The 21,313-nt window shown below is 39.9% G+C and overlaps 1 protein-coding gene across 4 annotated transcripts in view; it reads right to left on the minus strand.

The window, feature by feature from the left end:
• FMN1 (formin 1) overlaps positions 1 to 21,313 on the minus strand; it is a 441,751-nt gene that overhangs the window by 174,392 nt on the left and 246,046 nt on the right. For all 4 annotated transcript variants that reach the window (XM_061157645.1, XM_061157643.1, XM_061157646.1 and 1 more), the window contains one exon: positions 14,248 to 14,335. In XM_061157645.1, coding sequence (XP_061013628.1) covers positions 14,248 to 14,335 — 88 coding nt within the window. The remainder of the gene's footprint in view (positions 1 to 14,247; positions 14,336 to 21,313) is intronic.

Raw genomic sequence — 21,313 nt, forward strand, 5'->3', positions numbered from 1 at the left:
CACCTTCAGGAAGTGTTAATAGAGAAGGTATACGCACGAATAACTCTAATAATGAAAAATAATGTATTGAACGGTTTAAGGGAAATACAAGATAACTTTGGGTCTGTTTGGGCTTCCCTGGTGGCTCAGACAGAAAAGAAATGACCTGCAACATGGGAGACCTTGGTTTGATCCCTGGGTTGGGAAGATCCCTTGGAGAAGGGAATGGCTACCCATTCCAGTGTTCTTGCCTGGAGAATTCCATGGATAGAGGAGCCTGGAGGGCTACAGTCCATGGGGTTGACCAAGAGTTGGACATGACTGAGTGACTAGCACTTTTACTTTTCGGGTCTATTTAGAAAGCTAACCTAATCTTAACTTCTCATTTCCATCTTTCCCATCAAAGCACTTTTCTTCGTACCACCCAAGTTTTTTTTTTTTTTTTTTTTTTTAAATCAAAATTTTACTTTGATGTTTGAAATACCTCAGATGTCTTTCCTTTAAACATTGGGTAAAGTCCAACTGCCTATGCCTGATTTTTAAATTCATTCCTTTCCTGGCCCTGAGTGACACTTCCAATTTCATCCTTTACCATTTCCACTGTTCCCAGGCCCCCTGAGCTCCAGCCACACACCTCTCTACTCCTGAACATTCCATGGTTTTCTCCCTTCCTGCCCCCTCACCCTCCTAGGCCTTGGAGAAGAGTTTCCTGCCCTGGAAGGATGCTCCTTGACCTTTGGATCATTAAGCACTCATTCCTTACCTCTTCCATGGCACCACTCCTATTTTATATTGGGTGAAAGAGTCTATTTTAAGAAGCCGTATTAGTAAGTTGCTTAACACTGTATCGTGGAAGGCCTGTAGTCAGGGATCATTTCTACACATCTTGATAATCCCAGCATCCAACATAGTACTAGGGGTAGTAACAGGAATAAGATAAATGTCTATGGATAAGACAGGTATCCCAGGAGTCCCAAAGAGTGAGTCTTGCTGCTGGGTGTCAGCAAAAGTTCCTTGACAAAGACAGCATGGTGTTTTGAAAAAGAAAAACATGGACTTTTTAAAGGGATAGGACTGACGAATAAAAATAATATACTATGCATATCTGAATTAAGGTTGTCTGCCCACCCTTGTTTGTTTCCATTAAAATAATCAAAGTATGAAAAAAAAAATAAAAAATAAAAGTATGGTGAGTAAAGCTGCACAATCATGTCCCATCCATATCCTCAGTACAGATACAATGCTGGCCTGAATACTCCATACCTCAAAATCACTAAATTTAACAAGCAAATCTTCTCATTTTAAAGGAAAGAGTAAGGAAACTATCTTCCCTCTCATTCTTAACCTTCAAAGATGTTTTAAACAGTGGTATCACCACAGGCAAAAAGCCACGAGTAGAAATTCCACTGTTATACTACTTTAGGCAGACAGCTAAAGCACCCATTTATTAATCATCATGAATCAAGTCAAGTCCATTCCAAGCAGTAACCATCTGTAAATGGACAAGTGCCAGCGAATGTCAATGGGAAAGATGTGAGAGATTCCCAGGATGAAACAGCAGACACATACAGGCTCAGAGAACACACAGGCAATAGGTGGAGAGTCCAAGTCTGGCTTGAAGAGAGTATTCCTTACATACAGTTTGGAGCAAGGTCCTGTGGAATCCTGAAGGCCAAGGTGAAGAGCCTGTGCTACATCGCAGGGGGGGCCATGAGCACGGATGAGCAGGTGAGGCAGTGGGACAGAGTTCTATTACATAGGATAGAGCAAAATTTGGAAAGGATGGTTTAGAACTTAGTTCAGCGCAGCAGAGGTAGTGAAAGCCAGAGTACTGTGGACAGAAAGGACAGAACAGGAGAGAAGACGGCAGAGCTCTGCGGAGGGCCGTCATCAGCTGAGCCCAGGGACTAAGCAAGTCTGGTGTCAGATCAGCCCGAGGTTTCCCATCTAGGTGTGGAGGGAGGGCTTGGGCCACCACGAAATAGGCAGAGGAGCTGACGAGGTGGATATGCCTGATGCTGTCCCCTTAGGACCTGGGGGAGGAGTCGGGGAGAGGAAGAAGTCGATGGAGAGGTTAATTTAGGGCCAATGCCGAGTATTCCGCGGAGGTTTCTCCTCTTCCACGTGAGGAGCTTAAAACTGAAAAAGTAAAATAAAGTTCAGAGCTGGAAGCAGCACTGAAATGAGATCATCTGGTTGAGCCCAGGAACGTAAGAAATTAAACACTTTCTATTATTTCTATTTTACAGGGTGGCCAGGGAAGGTTAGGCTATTGGCCAAACGGGTGAAAAGTAAAAAGAGTCAAAGTCCACTGACTCACAGGAGAGTTGTCTTGCATGTACATAGTCCTGCCTTTTATTTACCATGAACAGTTTAAGTTCCCACAAGGGCCAGAATCCATACATGATCCTGCTATTTCCCCAGATACGGGACAGTGTATCAGAGAATTGATTCTTGAAAGCACTGTCAAATTTAGAAGCAGTCCATGAACCTATTCTGTTAGTTAATTGACAACTACATCAAAGAAAGAAATCAGTCATTGATTAAAATATTTTTGGAGTTACCTAGGACCAGGTAGCCCCCTCCACCTTGTACTTGCAAGAACATACTCTGTTTCTCTCTCTCATACACACAAAACCCTTTATATCATATAAGTTGAATAAGCAAAACCAGCCTACACAATTCTCCAGCACACCTCCAAGCCCTGATACAGTATTCCAAGTAATTCTCTAGCTTTTGCTCCCATCTGTATTGGGCTCATTATACCAACACTCCCGCAGATGGTGTCAGAAAGGTGAAGTGCCAAATTCACAAAGGGGAGACCCCAACAACTCATTGCTACTGTGATATCAATCATGGCTGGAGGTTTTTACTTTTATCTCCCTCTCTCCTTAGTTACCCCTGCTCCCACTGTCAGTTCAGTTAGAATATTTCACCTACACCTCACAATATGTCGAGAGGAAATAGACACACGCTGTGAAAAGCTGGTAATTTTATTGGGTTCCTTTACCTTTAAAAATCTGTTACTTGGTCAAGTCTGGTTTCTGGGCTCCTTTTTTGCAGGGAAATTGAGGCAAACATTTTTATGTGGTCCTCTGGTGCCTGCTCTGTACTCCGAGAATTATATACACAAGGATCATTAGAGTAGGCTTTCGCCCATTAAGATATAATAACCGTCAGCAGGGACAAAAAGCAGATCAGTATCACAAATTCAAACTAACAGGCGCACATAAAAACTATGCGCCTGCTTCAGGCACAAGGGCGGGGGTCAAGGTCTTACACAATAGGTAAATTCCCTCTCCACTTTGGAGACAGCTTTTCACAAGAGCGGGGTAAGGAGAAAGAACAGGCAAGAATTCTCACAGCCCTCCAGCCATTTTTAACCCTGAACGCTTCTCTATCCCCAAGCACACCTTGTCCAAATAAAGAACGGTTGTGTTTGCTGTTCTGAAGGGTTTCTAATTAGCAAAAAACATGTACTTACTCATGAGAGCTGTTCTTGATCAAAGTAGCATCTTTGAGCAAGAAATATATGACAGACTGAGGTAGGAAAGGCACACTCCTTTTATTGTTATTCAGTCGCTAAGTCGTGCCTGGCTCTTTGCGATCCCATAGACTGCAACACACCAGGCTTCCATGTTCTTCACTATCTCCCGGAGTTTGCCAAATTCATGTCCATTGAGTCAGTGATGCTGTCTAACTATTCTTAGTTTGTTTGATTAGACCAAGTAAATCTGGTTGTCCAAGGTGTGGAAGATGTCACATGGGTAGGGTTGGGTTGTGTTGCTTTGGCAGGCTTTGGCTATAGCTGGTTTTAAAACTGGAGCCTCTTATACAGAGTGAAGTAAGTCAGAAAGAAAAACACCAGTACAGTATACTAACACATATGTATGGAATTTAGAAAGATAGTAACAATGACACTATATGCGAGACAGCAAAAGAGACACAGACATAGAGAACAGTCTTTTGGACTCTGTGGGAGAAGGCAAGGGTGGGATGATTTGAGAGGGTAGCGATGAAACATGTATATTATCATATGTGAAGCAGATCACCCGTCCAGGTTCGATGCATGAGACAGGGTGCTCAGGGCTGGCGCACTGGGATGACCCTGGGGGATGGGATGGGGAGGGAAGGTGGGGAGGGTTCTGGATGGGGAACAATATGCGCGCCAGTGGCTGATTCACATTGATGTAAGGCAAAAACCACTACAATATTGTAATTAGCCTCCAATTAAAATAAATTAATTTAAAAAACAGCCTCTATGTAGCCCATTGTATGCTTCTTTGCACTACCTTCAGTAGTTGACACTTTTTACAAGTGGGTGCTTAAAGATTCTTTTCAAGTGGAATAGATTTATTCTCAGTCCAAGAAAGCAAAGGTGAATATTTGATTATCAATAGAAATTATTTTGTTAGCAATGTTAGCTTCCAAATAGCCAACATAAAACTCAGCTCTTTCAACCAAATTATGATTTTTTTAGGGCTTGATAAATAATTTGTAAGGAAAAGAATGGAATGGAGAAGGCAAAATGGAAGACCTTGGGGTTTTTTTGTTTGTTTGTTTTGGCCAATTTGATCATGGCATGTGGGATCTTAGCTCCCTGACTCGGGATCAAATTCATGCCCCCTGTCTTGAAAGCATAGATGGAGTCTTAACCACTGGACCACCAGGGGAGTCCCAAGCCCTGGGGTTTTTTAACTCTCAGGTAATCTAACCCTCAAAACTCCCACAAACCAATTCCTCGGACCTCTCTCAAGAGAAAGGGAAGGATGCGGGGTCCCAGAAAGAAGGTGGTCTTGGCAGAATCTGAAAGCTGAGGAAAGGCAAAGCAGGATTATTTCCCCACAGTCTCACCTCCCCATGAGGCCAGCACTGAGAATGAAGATCAAGCTTGTGATGAAACTGGGCAAGAGGTGAAAAGCAAGGGGCCAGGCAGAGAGAAGTGTCAAAGAACCAGAGGCCAGAGCAAGAGCTGCACAGAACCTGCCCCACGGAAAGCTCAGTACCCAGATCTCCACACAACGGCCAGAACACTCCTATAACCTCTCCGCCACACGCCTCACTCTGTCCCTACTGAGCACCATGCTTCTGCTCCAACGGCGCCAGGGAACCTGTGCAGACCACACAGGCCAAGCCTCATTCCACACACATATCCAGAACAAATGCTGAGGGCAGCAGTTATTAAGCAGCTTAAAGGCATCTCTGTGCACTCCACCAGCGGGTGGGGAAAGCAGGCAGGCAGTGCTGGAGATGAGTACTTAATTAGTAGCTTGCCTTTATTGGGAACTTGCTGTGTGCAAGGCATTGTTCTAAGCATTTTACATTTAATCATACAAGGAAGATTCTACTGTTGCCCTGAGTTTTACAGGCAATGAAACTAAGGCATGAAGAATGGTTTCCCAAGCTCAGTTCCATAACCAAATTGACTAGACTATGATTGTAATTCTTTTATCCTTTGTAAGTATCAGTCTAGAAATAATCACTCCACCTAAAGGAGACCTGAGTTTGATCCCCGGGTTGGGAAAATCCCTTGGAGAAGACAATGACTACCCACTCCAGTATTCTTGCCTGGAGAATTCTTGGGACAGAGGAGCCTGGTGGGGTACAGTCCAAGGGGTCACAAAGAGTCAGATACAACTGAGCAACTAACACTTTCACTTTTCAAAATTCTCACCACACACACACACACAAAAGCGCTAACCAACTACCTATAAAAGTCTACACAGAAACCTTTGCCTCTGAATGGCATCACATGTTTTGTACATCAATCAGCAGTCTCCCAGTGGGAACCATAGATAGACCAGGCCACAGAAATGTCATTTGTATATTATACACATCCATAATGCCACCATTATTTAATTACTGCTAATACTTAATTCATTTCTAATATACTATGGTCTTTTTAAAAAATTTGTAGCCACACCCCATGGGCATGTGGGCCCTTAGTTCCCCAACCAGGGAATGAACTCGAGCCCCCTGCATTGGAAGGTGGAGTCTTAACCACTGGACCACCAGAGAAACCCCTCAAATACGCTATCTTAATATATGTCATAAGACAATCAAACTTCAGTCTTTGTTAATCATTCACAATTACTGACAAGAATCAGTATTGTGGTTCCAATCATAGCAAAAAAAGAACGTCTAAAAACAAAAGGAAACCCAGAACTTGAAAAGGCATTATCTTAGAAGAAAAGAAAGTCTAAAAAGAAATCAACAGTAATATAAAATCCATTTTTCTTAAAAAGATATTACTAATTGCAATTTTATACTGCATGCCAGAACTGACTAAAAAGGGAAGCGCAGGCACAAAGAATGAAGAAACACAAACAAAAGCTGTCTCCAGACACATAAAGAACAGCAACTATCAAGAGAATATATTTTATGATATTATCTACATTGCCAAATGCTTGCTGGATGTGTATCATGTGAGTTGGTACAGACCTTTATTCAAGCTTTGTTGGAGACAGGAGGCAAGTATAAATGACACAGTGTAAACAGAAGCCAGCTAGCAGGTGACAGAAATAACCATCCCAAAAGGGACACATCTAGTCTGTCCCCAAAGCTCCAAATCACTCAATGTCATCAAACGAAAATCCAAATTCTTGTCTAAGTCGAGGCATGTACTCGGCCACAAGGTGCCGTTTTATAGGTGCAATTAAAATTGTCCATGGTTCAAACCTCAAAGAGGGGCACAAGGACAGAATTCACAAAGCTTCCGCTCCTTCATTCCCTCTATTCTCTGTAGGGGCAGTGGAATGAGAAACAGTCTGGGTTAAGCTGCTTCGGTTCTTCCATTAGTTCTGGTTCTTTTAAGCCAAAATTACATTCCAGGCAGATTGGATGGTCTCAGCCAGTTGCCTGAAGGTGAAGTACAAAAGAAATGCCACCCTTGGCTTTCTGGACCCAGCTCTGAGAGGGGAGGAATGCACAGGGGTTCAGAGAGAGGTGGGTGGGACCCTGCCGCTCAGGTGTTTTAGACTCAGCAGGAAGAAACGAGAGCCGGGCAAGGACATACAGTAGCATTAGAGCTACTGTCTATATTCATCCCCAAACTGAGCTCTGCCCATGCTTAATAAGTTGATTGCCCTGATGCCCTCCTTTGGTACATCAGTAGGTCATGACTACCTGTCCCCATCGGTGGGTAAACTCTTTCACACGTGGCTTCCTCACTTGTTCCTTTACTTCCAATGTACTGTGATTTGGTAGCAGCGGCGGATGGGGGCAGGGGGGATGGGGGGGAATTAAATAACATTTTCTGATTCTAAAATCTAGTTTTAACTAAACGTGACAAAATAAACCAGTTGGCTTCAAAAGATTCCTGAAGAGAAACCCCAGGCTGAAGATAATCCATCAATAATAAGAAAAATGGCAGAGCACAGGCTTGACTGCTAGTACAAGTTCCTCCTCAATTGTGGAATGAATTAGAAACGGGGACAGTTGAATTAGATCTGCCAAGACGCTGACCTCCATACATTATAGTAGAATTTATCAAGAGACTGTTTGAAATGTGGGTTTAAATCCACTATTTTTAATAATAAGCTTCATTTTATGTGTATATTGAGCCGTGAGATACTAGCTGTTGAGAATTTAAAGCCATCAAAATCAGTAACACATTTAAAAATATTAATCTCAATTTAATTTATATCTTTGCATTCATTTTATAATGTGAATATTAGTTCTGTTACACATTTACATGATGTACAAGTTCTTAAAAACATATGTTGAGAAGCATGCTCTAAAATTTTTACTGGCAGTGGTGCACAATAAAAATTTTGCCCTTTGAGTATAGGTCTTCCAGACCAGAATTAGAATGTTCCTCAGGAAGGTCCTGCAGACAGTGACTGCAGCCATGAAACTAAAGACGCCCGCTCCTTGGAAGAGAAGCTATGAAAAACCTAGACAGTGTACTAAAAAGCAGAGACATCCCTTTGCTGACAAAGGCCTATACAGTTAAACCTATGGTTTTTCCAGTAGTCATGCACAGATGTGAGAGTTGGATCATAAAGAAGGCTGAGCACTGAAGAATTGATGGTTTCTAACTGTGGTGCTGGAGAAGACTCTTGAGAGCCCCTTGGAAAGCAAGGAGATCAAACCAGTCCATCCTAAAGGAAATCAACCCTGAGTATTCATTGGAAGGACTGATGCTGAAGCTCCAATAATTTGGCCACCTGATGAGAAGAGCCAACTCACTGGAAAAGACCCTGATGATGGGAAAGACTGAAGGCAGCAGGAGAAGGGGACGACAGAGGATGAAGATGGTTGGGTGGCATCACCAACTCAATGGACATGAGTTTGAGCAAATCGGTGGTGAAGGACAGGCAAGGCTGACATGCTGCTGTCCATGGGGCTGCAAAGAGTTGGACGCGACTGACTGACTGAACAACAGGAAAGCCCTAGGCAATTCACAGTGAATTTCAGATGCCTGGAAATTCATTATGTTTTAGACAACTGGCACAAACCTTGACAGAGATTTCTATAAATTATTAGGCAAAAAGAAGCAAAGTCCAGTCAGCATTCTCAGATCTGACTTTTAGACTCTGGGTATACAACTAACTTACATTTTGATTCGAGATTCCTCAACAGAAAGATGGGTCTTTGATACAGCTGAACTCTAAACTGAGATTCTGGACTAGTCAGAACTAAAGTGACAAATGCTTTATTTTGATGTTAGATTAAATATTATAAATATGAATTCTGAGAGTGTATGGGAAATTCCAAACGGATGCCAGGAGGTTTCTGGCACCTAGTCTGTTGCAATGCATATGGAGGTTTATATCAAGAATAGTCAACAGCAATTTTCCATCTCCCCTGGGAAAAGAATAAGAGGAAATCACTAACATGGAATGAAAACACTAATTTGCAATCACTTAGGCAGTCGCTGTAGCCAAGGATGCCAAATGCTTTTAAATATAAGTCCCCCTAGTTAAGTAGATGGAAAACCGGCAAGGAGTAAATCACTCGTTCAGGATATCTCCTGGACCAAACACAAGTGGTGTGGTATTATGGCCAGTGTCCTCAAGCCACTCTTCCTCCACAGCCAAGGTCTTGCCTTTAGTCACGCAGTGCTTTAAACTTCAGTCAGAACAGAGATTTAAGTTTGCCCTACAAGATACTGCACACCGCCTGGGGTGGAGAGAAACATGTATGGGTGGCTATCTTTGCCACCCAATGGGATGTTCGGTCTCTAACCTAGCCCTATTTACTTAGTATCAGGCTGGAATTTTCAGACGTTCTTGAACAATTCAGCTGAAATGTCACCAGTCATCTCCAACTCAAATCATGCAAAACAGAATCGATCTTTCAGCTTCTACCCGCTCTTTTCCCCTTCTATTTTCATTTTATGCTTTTGCCACCATTATTCCCATTCTTGTTGAAACCAGCAACTCCAAACTTCTCCATCATCATATGAATCTCATGGGGCTAACCATAACAATCTGCTCTTCAAACATCCCTCATCTACATGATCTCATCAAACATGGTCTCATCTACATTTCCACAGACACAGCGTTAGTTCTGACCTTTGTCATTTATTATGTCAACAATTACAATCCCTTTCTATCAGATCTGGCCATGCATACATGCTAAGTTGCTTCAGTCCTGTCTGACTCTTTGTGACCCCGTGGACTGCAGCCCACCAGGCTCCTCTGTCCATGGGATTCTCCAGGCAAGAGTACTGGAGTGGGTTGCCATTTCCTCCTCCAGGAGATCTTCCCGAACCAGAGATCGAACCTGCACCTCTTACGTCTCCTGCATTGGCAGGCAGGTTCTTTACCACCAGCACCACCTGGGAAGCCTAGATCTAGTCACCTACATGACTATTTCTGTTTATTCATTCAACAGACCCTTGATGATCCTCATCTCATCGCCAGACACAACAAGGTGTGAGGGACACATCAGTGAGTATTATCGCTCTTTCAGTTTATCTTCTGATGGCGGATGTAAGTGAGAAGTATATGAGCAAAGAAAATATTAAGTGCTGGGTAGAAAATAAGATAATTAACTTAGAGTGACTTAAATTAGGGAGGAGAATCTGGGAGGACCTCTTTGAGATGTTCAGCTGAACCCTATGAAATGGCAACCCACTCCAGTATTCTTGCCTGGAGAATCCCATGGACAAAGGAGCCTGGTGGGCTATGGTCCATAGGGCTGCAAAGAATCAGACACAACTGAAGCGACTTAGGAGCAAAGAAAAAGAGTGTGCTATTGAATGGGACTGGAAAAGCATTTCAAACAGAGGGAACATACTGTGCCTTCAAAGACACGGAGGAAGGAAAGAACTTGGCCTGTTAAGGAATCAGAGGACCACTGCCGCTGGACAGCAGTGAGAGAGAAGCAAGCACAGTCAAGTACAGGAGAAGAGACGGCTGCTGCCAGAGCACGGAGAGGCGTGGGGGCCAGTCTTCTGTGATCGGAGAAGTATTTCTGCACTCAAAAGGAGATCGCAGCACTGCCCCTTTTAACTTCTGCCTCCCTGTTACTGATAACAACAGTTATCTGATGACAGTCAGGATCCTTCCTGGTCTGGATGCTATTTACCCTTCGAGTACTTTGTTCTGAAACCACCCACATTCACATGCAACTTATAGACTCTAGATGTGCCTCCTTTTCACATGCCTTCTTTCATCAACTGGAAAAGCTCCTTCTCTGTGTGACGACCACCAATTCATCCTCTAAGACTCATCTTAAGTTTTACAGGAGGAGCGGATACATTGATCTCTGTTATTTCACAGGTATCTTTATTCTGTGATCTTAGGATACTCTGTCCATCTCCCCCACCATCCTGTGAACTCTTGAGAATGTGAAATTCAGGATGTTATGTGCTGTGGTAGTCATGGTGTCTGAAACAGAGCTGGCATTCAGTACCTGCTTATTGAGGGAGAGAGGGAAAGAGGAAGGGAGGAGGTTGGCAGGCAGGAAGAAGTTTGGTCCAAATGCACTAGAATGAAATTTATGACATTCTGATTTCATCTAGTCTAAGGTTTATTCTATTCTTTAAAACCAAATTAAAATTTAAAAGATCCTTTATTGAATGACTTCTATATAGGATATATTAGCCCAGTTCGTCGTAAACAATGCTTAATTATCAGAGAAATTCCAAGCAAAGTAATGCTACATGAAGTAAAGGACCACACACTGGCTCTGTTACTTGTTATCAGTTAAGACCTTGAGGTACTGAGCCCCCAAGTTCCACTTCTTCAATACACGCTATAGGCAGTGTCAAATGGACAACAGAGAAGGGCCCACTTTACAAATGAAGAAAATAAGGTTGCTTTTTAAGAGCTGAACAAGTAAAAACTGGATTATCCATTACCTCTGTGGGAGGTAATGGTGGGCTGAAACACCCAGAACTATTATTAAGGTGACCAAGCTGCAATCTCAGCAAGAAGAGAAACGGCATAAGCAAATATCTAACACCAAGTAGAGATAAGTGAGGTGGGTGTAACAGTGAATAGATATTACAAACATTCTTGTCATACTGAAGGAAAATTCTCTATCCTCCTCTGAGCGAATATACTAGCTTTCCGGTTTATCCATCAGCTTCTTATGAGTCTGCGTGAAGCGCACATTAGTGTACCTACCTCTGCACACTGACAGAGCTGAATATATGACCAAAAGACTGAAGAACAGTCTCTTCGCTGTGGTCACTTCACCATGGTTAACATGCTGTGTGACCCTGCCTGCCAGCTGGTCTGTTCCAATCCGATCACATGCCAGCTACTTCTCTCACATTAAAACAAATGTTTTAGGTCAAGGTCAGCACAAGGAGTCCTTTCATCAGGATGAGAACACAAGGCCAAGTGCATTCCATTCATGACCAGACATGGATTCCGAATAAAATGTCACTGACACCGCTCAGGCTCCTGAGTGACCTTCAGATGCCAGTGTCAGTCAAATGATTCTAAAAAGGAATTAAGCTAGAGTTATACTGTTATATTCATCTGGAATGTATTACTAATTGAAAACATGAAGTGGAGATAATTGTTTTTTAGAACTTAGGATCCAACTCTGGTGGATAACAGAGATGCTTGAAGCAAGAGAAAGAACTAAAATGGTGCCCATGAGTCCTAAAGTCTGTGATGCTACAATCAACATTTCCAGTGCTAAAATTTAAGTTCACATCTACTTCATGAGAGCACATTCCTATCCGGAGCAGAATGTTGAAAAAAGCCTGGGTGAACTAATCTCTTATTCAACTCACCATGAACAGTCAACATTCAACATTCATTCAACATTCAATGTTAGAGTGCCAAGGGAAGAAGGTTTACAGTCCTGAGTTGATAACTGGAATAGCACATTGTTGGAATGAGCCTTATCCACATGGCAATCTGATGTTCACTACAACACGACAAGCCTAAAGAGAAATGAATAAAGTGCCATTGACATTGTAAAGACTAATATCCACAGTGCTACTTGTTATGGTAATGAAACCAAGCATACTTGATTTTTGCCAGGCTTATAAAGAGCACTGTGGTTTAGGATAAGACTTTGCCACTATGTCTGAAAAATTCCTTTCTAATTTCAATGATCGCATCAAAAAAGGGAGTCTCCTTGACAAAAGATTATAAACTTACCTAGCAATATTTTTTGTTTTATTTTTTTCATTTGCCTTAGTATCACAGTTTTCTGTGTGAATTTCAGAAATTCCATCCTAGGGGATCTAAGACCTAAAGCCACTGACGTATCCTTTTCTAATTGTGGCCGTGGATCTTTCCAGCCACCCTCTGCTCCAATCGCAAATCAACTACTGCAACGCTGTTTGAGGTTTAACATTTCACACTTATGTATTCAGTTCTACTACTAAGCTAAAATAGTAAAGACAAGTTTATTTGAATATTCTGCAACTGTCATCTGATTCAGTATACGTTTAGTTTTATGTGGAATTGGAAATGTTTGCAATAAAGCAACATTTTAAGCCTTTAACAAAGCTTATTTCAGAGGAAAAATAATGTATGCAAGTTTCTTAAGTGCCTTTCAGTTTAGGACCTCTGGGGGGGAGGGGTGGGGTCCTTCTGCTGTGTCCTAGAGATAACTTGAAGACATCATCAACTAAAACCTGAAGAGAAGTGTGACTTAAGAGTGTCTCCACTGTTACACTGAACCTAAATTTCCTGAAACCACCACTGTATTACCACTTAGAAAATATTATCAGTGATATGTCAGAATGAAGATCTACATTTAACTGATGACTGAGAAAGGAGCAGAATATCTTCACGTAAGACACAGATTTAAAAAATGTCGGAAGATTTTGGGTTTACTTTCCCAGGGCCTAAAAATATATATAAAAGTAAAATGTCCTTGCTTTAAATGTCTTTCAAACTGAGCCAAAGATAACCAAGGTGAAATAGTGCCACTCAAAAAAAAAAAAAAAAAAAAAACAAGCAGGGGACTAAGAAACAATGACATAACTAAATGTATGAAAATGGAGACTGTTTCTCTGTAGAGGCATTCCCGCTAATGAAGAAGAAATGAGGGGACTAGGAGATCATTAATTGGCAAACTTCTAATGAAATAATGAACCTAGGCAAAGATCATAGTGCCCACAAACATCATAAAGAGAATATTACGTACTTAAGAGAATATTATGTAATATTACAGAATATTATGTACTTCTTGATAGAATATACAGTAGCATCTATGAATTATTTTTCTTCCCTGAGATTAACTCTCTTTAGGCTTCTTGTGTTGTAGTGTACATCAGATTGCCATATGGATAAGTAAAAGTTTGCAGGAACCACAGGAGACAGAAGAACATAATAAATAAAAACATGGCAATGCAATCAGCAAAACCTAAAATGTGGGAAATTTCACAGGACGAGTGATCTGGGTTCTTTACAAAAACAATAACTGCAAAGAAAAAAAATAGAGGATAGAAACCTCTAGATCAAAAGAAACCTAAGAGATGGACACATCCAAGGCAATGCATGAAACGTGTATGAATCCTCATATTTGATGACATTAGGAAATTATTGCAAATGATTTTAAATGTATGATAATGGCACTGGAGTTATGCTTAAAGTATCCTTATCTTTTTGTGGTATATTACCAGTTTTAAAGGAGGAATTGTAAAATTTCTGAGATTTGCTTCATAATAATCTAGTAGATGGAGTGTTTTAGATGAAACAATCTAGTTAATGAGTTAATGATTTTGCCTCTAGGTACTGGATACATAGTATTCACTGTGGCCATTCTATTTTTGTATATGTTTGACATTTCTCACAATAAAAGCTGAAAAGTTTTAAAGTCGCGGTAAAAAAGTATAAGACTTACCCTGCTGGATATCCTTCATTTCTAAATGCAAACTAGAGATCAAGATTCCCACAGTTTGAGATCGTTTTCCATCCAATAACTTGATGATCTAGAATTTAAAAAAAAAAAAATCAGTATAAGTATAAATGACCAGGCAATCTTTTAGAAGCATAACGAAAATATTCATAGCTTTAGATACCCTGATTGGCTAACTGAACTGATGCTACAGTTACTGCATTTTCAAACTTTAATTTGACAAAGCAATCTATAGATTCAATGCAATCCCCATCAAGCTACCAATGGTATTTTTCAGAAGAACTAGAACAAATAATTTCACAATTTGTATGGAAATACAAAAAACCTCGAATAGCCAAAGCAGTCTTGAGAAAGAAGACTGGAACTGGAGGAATCAACCTGCCTGACTTCAAACTATACTACAAAGCCACAGTCATCAAGACAGTATGGTACTGGCACAAAGACAGAAATATAGATCAATGGAACAAAATAAAAAGCCCAGAGATAAACCCACGCACCTATGGATACCTTATCTTTGACAAAGGAGGCAAGAATATACAACGAAGAAAAGACAATCTCTTTTAACAAGTGATGCTGGGAAAACTGGTCAACCACTTGTAAAAGAATGAAACTAAAACACTTTCTAACACCACACACAAAAATAAACTCAAAATGGATTAAAGATCTAAATATAAGACCAGAAACCATAAAACTCCTAGAGGAAAACATAGGCAAAACACTCTCTGACATGAATCACAGCAGGATCTTCTATGACCCACCTCCCAGAGTAATGGAAATAAAAGCAAAAATAAACAAATGGGACCTAATTAAACTCAAAAGCTTTTGCACAACGAAGGAAACTATAAGCAAGGTGAAAAGACAGCCTTCAGAATGAGAGAAGATAATAGCAAATGAAGCAACAGACAAAGCATTTATCTCAAAAATATACAAGCAGCTCCTGCAGCTCAATTCCAGAAAAATAAACGACCCAACCAAAAAATGGGCCAAAGAACTAAACAGACATTTCTCCAAAGAAGACATAAAGATGGCTAACAAACACATGAAAAGATGATCAACATTACTCATTATCAGAGAAATGCAGATCAAAACCACAATGAGGTACCATCTCACACAGGTCAGAATGGCTGCTATCAAAAAGTCTACAAGCAATAAATGCTGGAGAGGGTGTGGAGAAAAGGGAACCCTCTTACACTGTTGGTGGGAATGCAAACTAGTACAGCCACTATGGAGAACAGTGTGGAGATTCCTTAAAAAACTGGAAATAATGGCTGAGTAATATTCCATGGTGTATATGTACCACAGCTTCCTTATCCATTTGTCTGCTGATGGGCATCTAGCTTGCTTCCATGTCCTGGCTATTATAAAGTAATTAGCCTCCAACTAATAAAAATAAATGGAAAAAAAAAAAAAAAAAACAACTGGAAATAGAACTGCCATATGACCCAGAAATCCCACTGCTGGGCATACACACCAAGGAAACCAGAATTGAAAGAGACACATGTATCCCAACGTTCATTGCAGCACTGTTTATAATAGTCAGGACTTGGAAGCAACCTAGATGTCCATCAGCAGATGAATGGATAAGAAAGCTGTGGTACATATACACAATGGAATATTACTCAGCTAATAAAAGGAATGCATTTTGAATCAGTTCTAATGAGGTGGATGAAACTGGAGCCTATTATACAGAGTGAAGTAAGTCAGAAAGAAAAACACAATACAGTATATTAATGCATATATATGGAATTTAGAAAGATGGTAATGATGGCCCTATATGTGCGACAGCAAAAGAGACACATGTAAAGAACAGACTTTTGGGCTCTGTGGGAGAAGGCGAGGGTGGGATGATTTGAGAGAATAGCATTGAAACATGTATATTATCATATGTGAAACAGATCACCAGTCCAGGTTTGATGCATGAGACAGGGTGCTCAGGGCTGGTGCACTGGGATGACCCAGAGGGATGGGATGGGGAGGGAGCTGGGAGGGGGATTCAGGATGGGGAACACATGTACACCCATGGCAGATTCATGTCAATGTATGGCACAAACCACTACAATATTGTAAAGTAATTAGTCTCCAATTAAAATAAATAAATTAAAAAAACTTTAATTTGAAAGATATCTAGAAAATAAAGGAAAAATACCACCCCAAATTCCACCAATCTAATACAAGCATGCAAACCTCTATAATATTTAATTTACTCTGATTTTTTTATTCAAACACACTTTAACTAAGTTGTAACTGCACCACATATGCAAGTTTTTATCCAACTTTTCCACTTATCACTGGCCTATTTCCATGTTGGACTTTGTAAGTCACTTCATTGCCTCTAACCTCCTTGGCTGTGGACCATCCACTGAGTGGCTTAGTGGAAAGATCACTGTGATCTGGACTCCACTGCTGACCAGTCATATGACCTTGGAAAAATGACTTAAATTCTAGGAATTCAACTTTTTCATCATGAGTAGGCCCACTCCAGTACTCTTTTGCCTGGAAAAATCCCATGGACGGAGGAGCCTGGCAGGCTTCAGTCCATGGGGTCGCTAAGAGTCAGACACGACTGAGTGACTTCCCTTTCACTTTTCACTTTCATGCACTGGAGAAGGAAATGGCAACCCACTCCAGCGTTTTTGCCTGGAGAATCCCAGGGACGGGGCAGCCTGGTGGGCTGCCATCTATGGGGTCACACAGAGTCGGACATGACTGAAGCGACTTAGCAGCAGGCATGACTGTACTGAGTTTGTGTATTTATTCTAGAAATTAAATGACATAATATACATAAAGCACATAAAATAGTTCTAACACAGATATTATTTAAATAAAATTTCTCTATTCAAGAGGGTTAGGTTGCTCTGTGGTTGTGCTATGTTAATAATACTTTGGTACCTACAACTTTAGTTTGAAGTTGTTTAGAAGTACTCTTTTATAATAGTAATATTATATATGTATATAAAACCTTTTATAATCTTTTTAGAAACTCTAAATACCTCAGTGACAATTATTTCAACCCCGTATGAATGTTCCATGGAGACCTCATTATAGTTTCATTTCTCTCTAAATCTAGTGAATCAAATCAGCTCCAAAGAACATATCACCCAGTGACCACTAAGGGAAAAAAATTTTCTTTTTCTTTCTTGTGGCAGGGCTACAAAAATCAATATGAAATCACATAAAACATCATCAAATCATATGTCTTTAATGCATTTTGTTGGGTGAAATATAAACTAAAAAGCTATGCTTCCTCTCCCGCCTATGAGCATATAAGCTTACCAAAAACATAGTGAAGATAAGATTAAATAGTAATAAACATCTACATTTATACTGGTACTAATTAGCTGAGTTGCTCGCTGGTTGAAAAATAAGGGATAACATTAGTTTGTTCCAACCAAGACTACTGTCTACCTATCTATCAATCAATGCTGAGTCAATTACTGCCCGCCCCTTAGCTTCCCCTGCTCAGCATATGGCTACTCTTACATATACTGTTAGGCCAAAAGTACTGCAAGCACAAGCTTTCATCAAGATAAAAGTAAAAACTGATGATCAGCTTAATGTGTTTAATCATTTCAACATTAGCCTTAGAGAAAGATTCTGGAGGATACAGAATTTCAGTTTTTAAAAGAAATAAAGAAGATACTTGGTATTTTCATTTATTTTTTATATAAAAGCAAGGGAAGAAGAGATTATATATAATCAAACATCTTCTTTAAAAATGAAATTTCTGGCTTTTTCTTAGAGGACACAAATTTAAAGTGAAACCATCATTAAAGTCCAACAGAAAATTAAGAAAATCCAAAGTTTTGTGTACATATTCACGCATATATTCATTTATTAACAAACATCTGCCATGTACCTGTTATGTGCCTGGCACTGCTCTGGATTCGGAGGATGCAGAGTTGACCAAGACAGATCATGTCCTCGATCTCATAAATTTTGTAAAGCTTAATGATTTAATACTGCTGAGAAGAACTAAAAGGCAAATAAAACTATCTGCAAAGCAAATTCAAAGGAAGAAAAGCCTTGAGAACAGACTGGATTTACCCTTAAAAGTCCAAGATAGTGACTGAGATACAACCTTGGTCATGGCATACATATCAATGTCAAGAAGACAGGCACAGGAATCAGATGTAAGACAAGAGGACAATTTGGTTGTAAAAAATGTCTTCAGACAAATATTCACCATGCTATCCAGCTAGGGTTCTGAAAACCCTGGATAACATGGTCTTCCTACAGGAAAAACAAGATTCAAATTCAAGGTTTTCTAATAGTTAATTAAAAGAAGACAAGAGAGCAACCACAAGAGAACAGAAAGGGAAGGATTGAAACTGAAATTGAGATTCTGTCATAGGATAAAAAACAAGCAACTACCATCAAAAAGTCTACAAGCAATAAATGCTGGAGAGGGCGTGGAGAAAAGGGAGCCCTCCTATACTGCTGGTGGGAATGTAAATTGGTACTGCCAGGACAGAGAACAGTGTGAAAGTTCTTTAAAAGACAAAACAAAACAAAACAGTTACTATATGATCCTGTAATCCCATCTCTGGACTTACATCAGGAAAAGACAAAAAGTCTAACTTGAAAAGATACATGCACCCCAATGTTCACTGCATCACTATTTACAATTGCCAGGATACAGAAACAATCCAAGTGACCATAAACAGACGATCAGTTTAAGAAGATATAGTGTATATATACAATGGAATACTACTCAGCCATAAAAAGTGAAACAATGCCACTTTCAGCAACATGGATGGACCTAGAGATTACCATACTAAGTAAAGTAGGACAGAGAAAGAAGAGTACCATACATCACTTACATACATCTTAAAAAAAAAAAAAAGATATAAATAAATTTATTTACAAAACAGAATCAGACTCACAGGTGTCAGAAACAAATCTATGGTTTCCAAAGGAGAAAGATGTAGGGAAGGATAAATTAGGAGTTGGGATTAACATACACATACTACTATATATAAAATAGATAACCAACAAGGACCTACTATGTAGCACAGGGAACTCTACTTAATATTCTATAATAACCTACATGGGAAAGAGTTTGAAAACGAATGGGTATAAGTGTAATGGAATCACTTTGCTGTATACCTGAAATAGACACAACATTGTAAGTTAACTATATTCCAATATAAAATATATATTTTTTAAATAAACAAAAGCAAGCAAATCCATTCCCACTTCATTGTTCAACCAGGCTGACCTGTGGAAACAATGTTACTACCCCAGCAGTTCTATTAGCCTGGCACAGCAGGTGTTTGGAAGAAAAGTGTCCCTCACTTTCAGCTAGCTGGACTGAAAAAATTAAATTTCCTGAAATGCGTTGCTGCTTCCGAAAAAGGGGGTCGGCAGTGCACAAGTAAGAGCATTTGTATTTTCTTCCTTATTTGTGTCAAATTCTTTGTCTATCTCTAACTAGACCTTTAAAAACGGACCTAGATACATTTCCGTGTAGTCTCTCTTTGATTGTGGAATAACACCATGTTTCTCAAAACCAGCTGAAACGGTAGGAACACGGTGGACATAGAATGGATACATGCACTAAGCCCTCTTCATTTCTTTCATTTGCATAATTGAAAGGTTTGAAAGATCTTGAAAGACCATAATTGGTCTCTGAAATTATTGTTTGAACGACCATAATTGAAAATAAAAGGTTTTCTTTTATTACAGTTTAAAAAAGAGAGAGAGAGAAATAAAATCATGAAATCTTCCATATCGACACAATTTTAAACGGACAGTAAGCACTGTTAAGTGTATGCACACTGCTCGACAGCAGATGGCTAGAAGCTTTTCATCCTACAGGACGGATACTCTAAACCCCTTGAACAGCCTTCCTCCATTTCCTTCTCCCCCAGCCCCTACGCAGCTTTCTGCTTCTACCAGTTTGACTGCTTTAGATACCTCGTGTCAGTAGAATCACGCCGTATTAGTCCTTATGTGACTGACTGATTTCACTTAGAATAACGTCCTCATGGTTCATATATGTTGTAGGGTGCGATAGAATTCTCTTCTTAAGGCTGAATAATATTCTACTATGTTTGTGTGTGTATATATGTGTGCATATATGGGAGAAGGAGGTGGCAGCCCTCTCCAGGACTCTTGCCTGGGAAATCCCATGGACAGAGGAGCCTGGCAGGCTACAGTCTATGGGTCCCAGAGAAGCCGAACTTAACTGAGCGACTAAACAACAACACACACATATGTGGAGATGTATATATATATATTTCCTATTGCATATGTGTATGTGCATGCACATATATAAATACATAGGTCAGTGAACATGTAACTTATTTCTATTTCTTGGCTATTTTGAATAATGCTGCAATGAAAAGAGGAGTGCAATATCACTTTGAGATCTTGTTTTTAATTCTTTTGGATAAATACCCAGAAATGGGACTGCTGGATAATGTGGTACTTCTATTTTTCTAATTTTTGGACATCTTTACCAATACTTACTATGTTTTTTGTTTTTGACAACAGCCATCCTACTAGATGTCAGGTGATACATCATTGTGGTTTTGATTTGCATTTCCCTGGTGTTAGTGATGTTGAATATCCATTCACAGACCTGTTGGCCATTTGGATGCTTTCTTTGGAAAAACGTGTACACAAGATTTTGCCCATTTTTAAATCAGGTTTTTATTCAACTGAGTTGTAGGAATGCCTCACCTATTCTGGGATATTATACCCCTTATCAGATATATGTTTTGCAAATATTATATACCATTCCACATAATGCCTTTTCACTCTTGTTTCTTTTGCTGCGTTGAAGCTTCTTAATTTAACATCATCCCCATGTGTCTATTTTTCTTTTGTTGTCTGTTCTTTGGTGTCATATACAGGAAACAACTTCCAAGACCAATGTTATGAAGCTTTCTTCACATTTTCTTGTAGGAATTTTATAGTTTCACACCTTGCATTTCAGTCTTAAATCCATTTTGAACTTGTTTTTGTTTATGCTGAAAGATCCTGGTGCAATTTCATTCTTTTGCACTTGGATATCCAGTTTTCCCTGCATCATTTGTTGAAGAGATTA

Source organism: Dama dama, chromosome 12 (genome assembly GCF_033118175.1).
Source record: "Dama dama isolate Ldn47 chromosome 12, ASM3311817v1, whole genome shotgun sequence".
Lineage (NCBI taxonomy): Eukaryota > Metazoa > Chordata > Mammalia > Artiodactyla > Cervidae > Dama > Dama dama.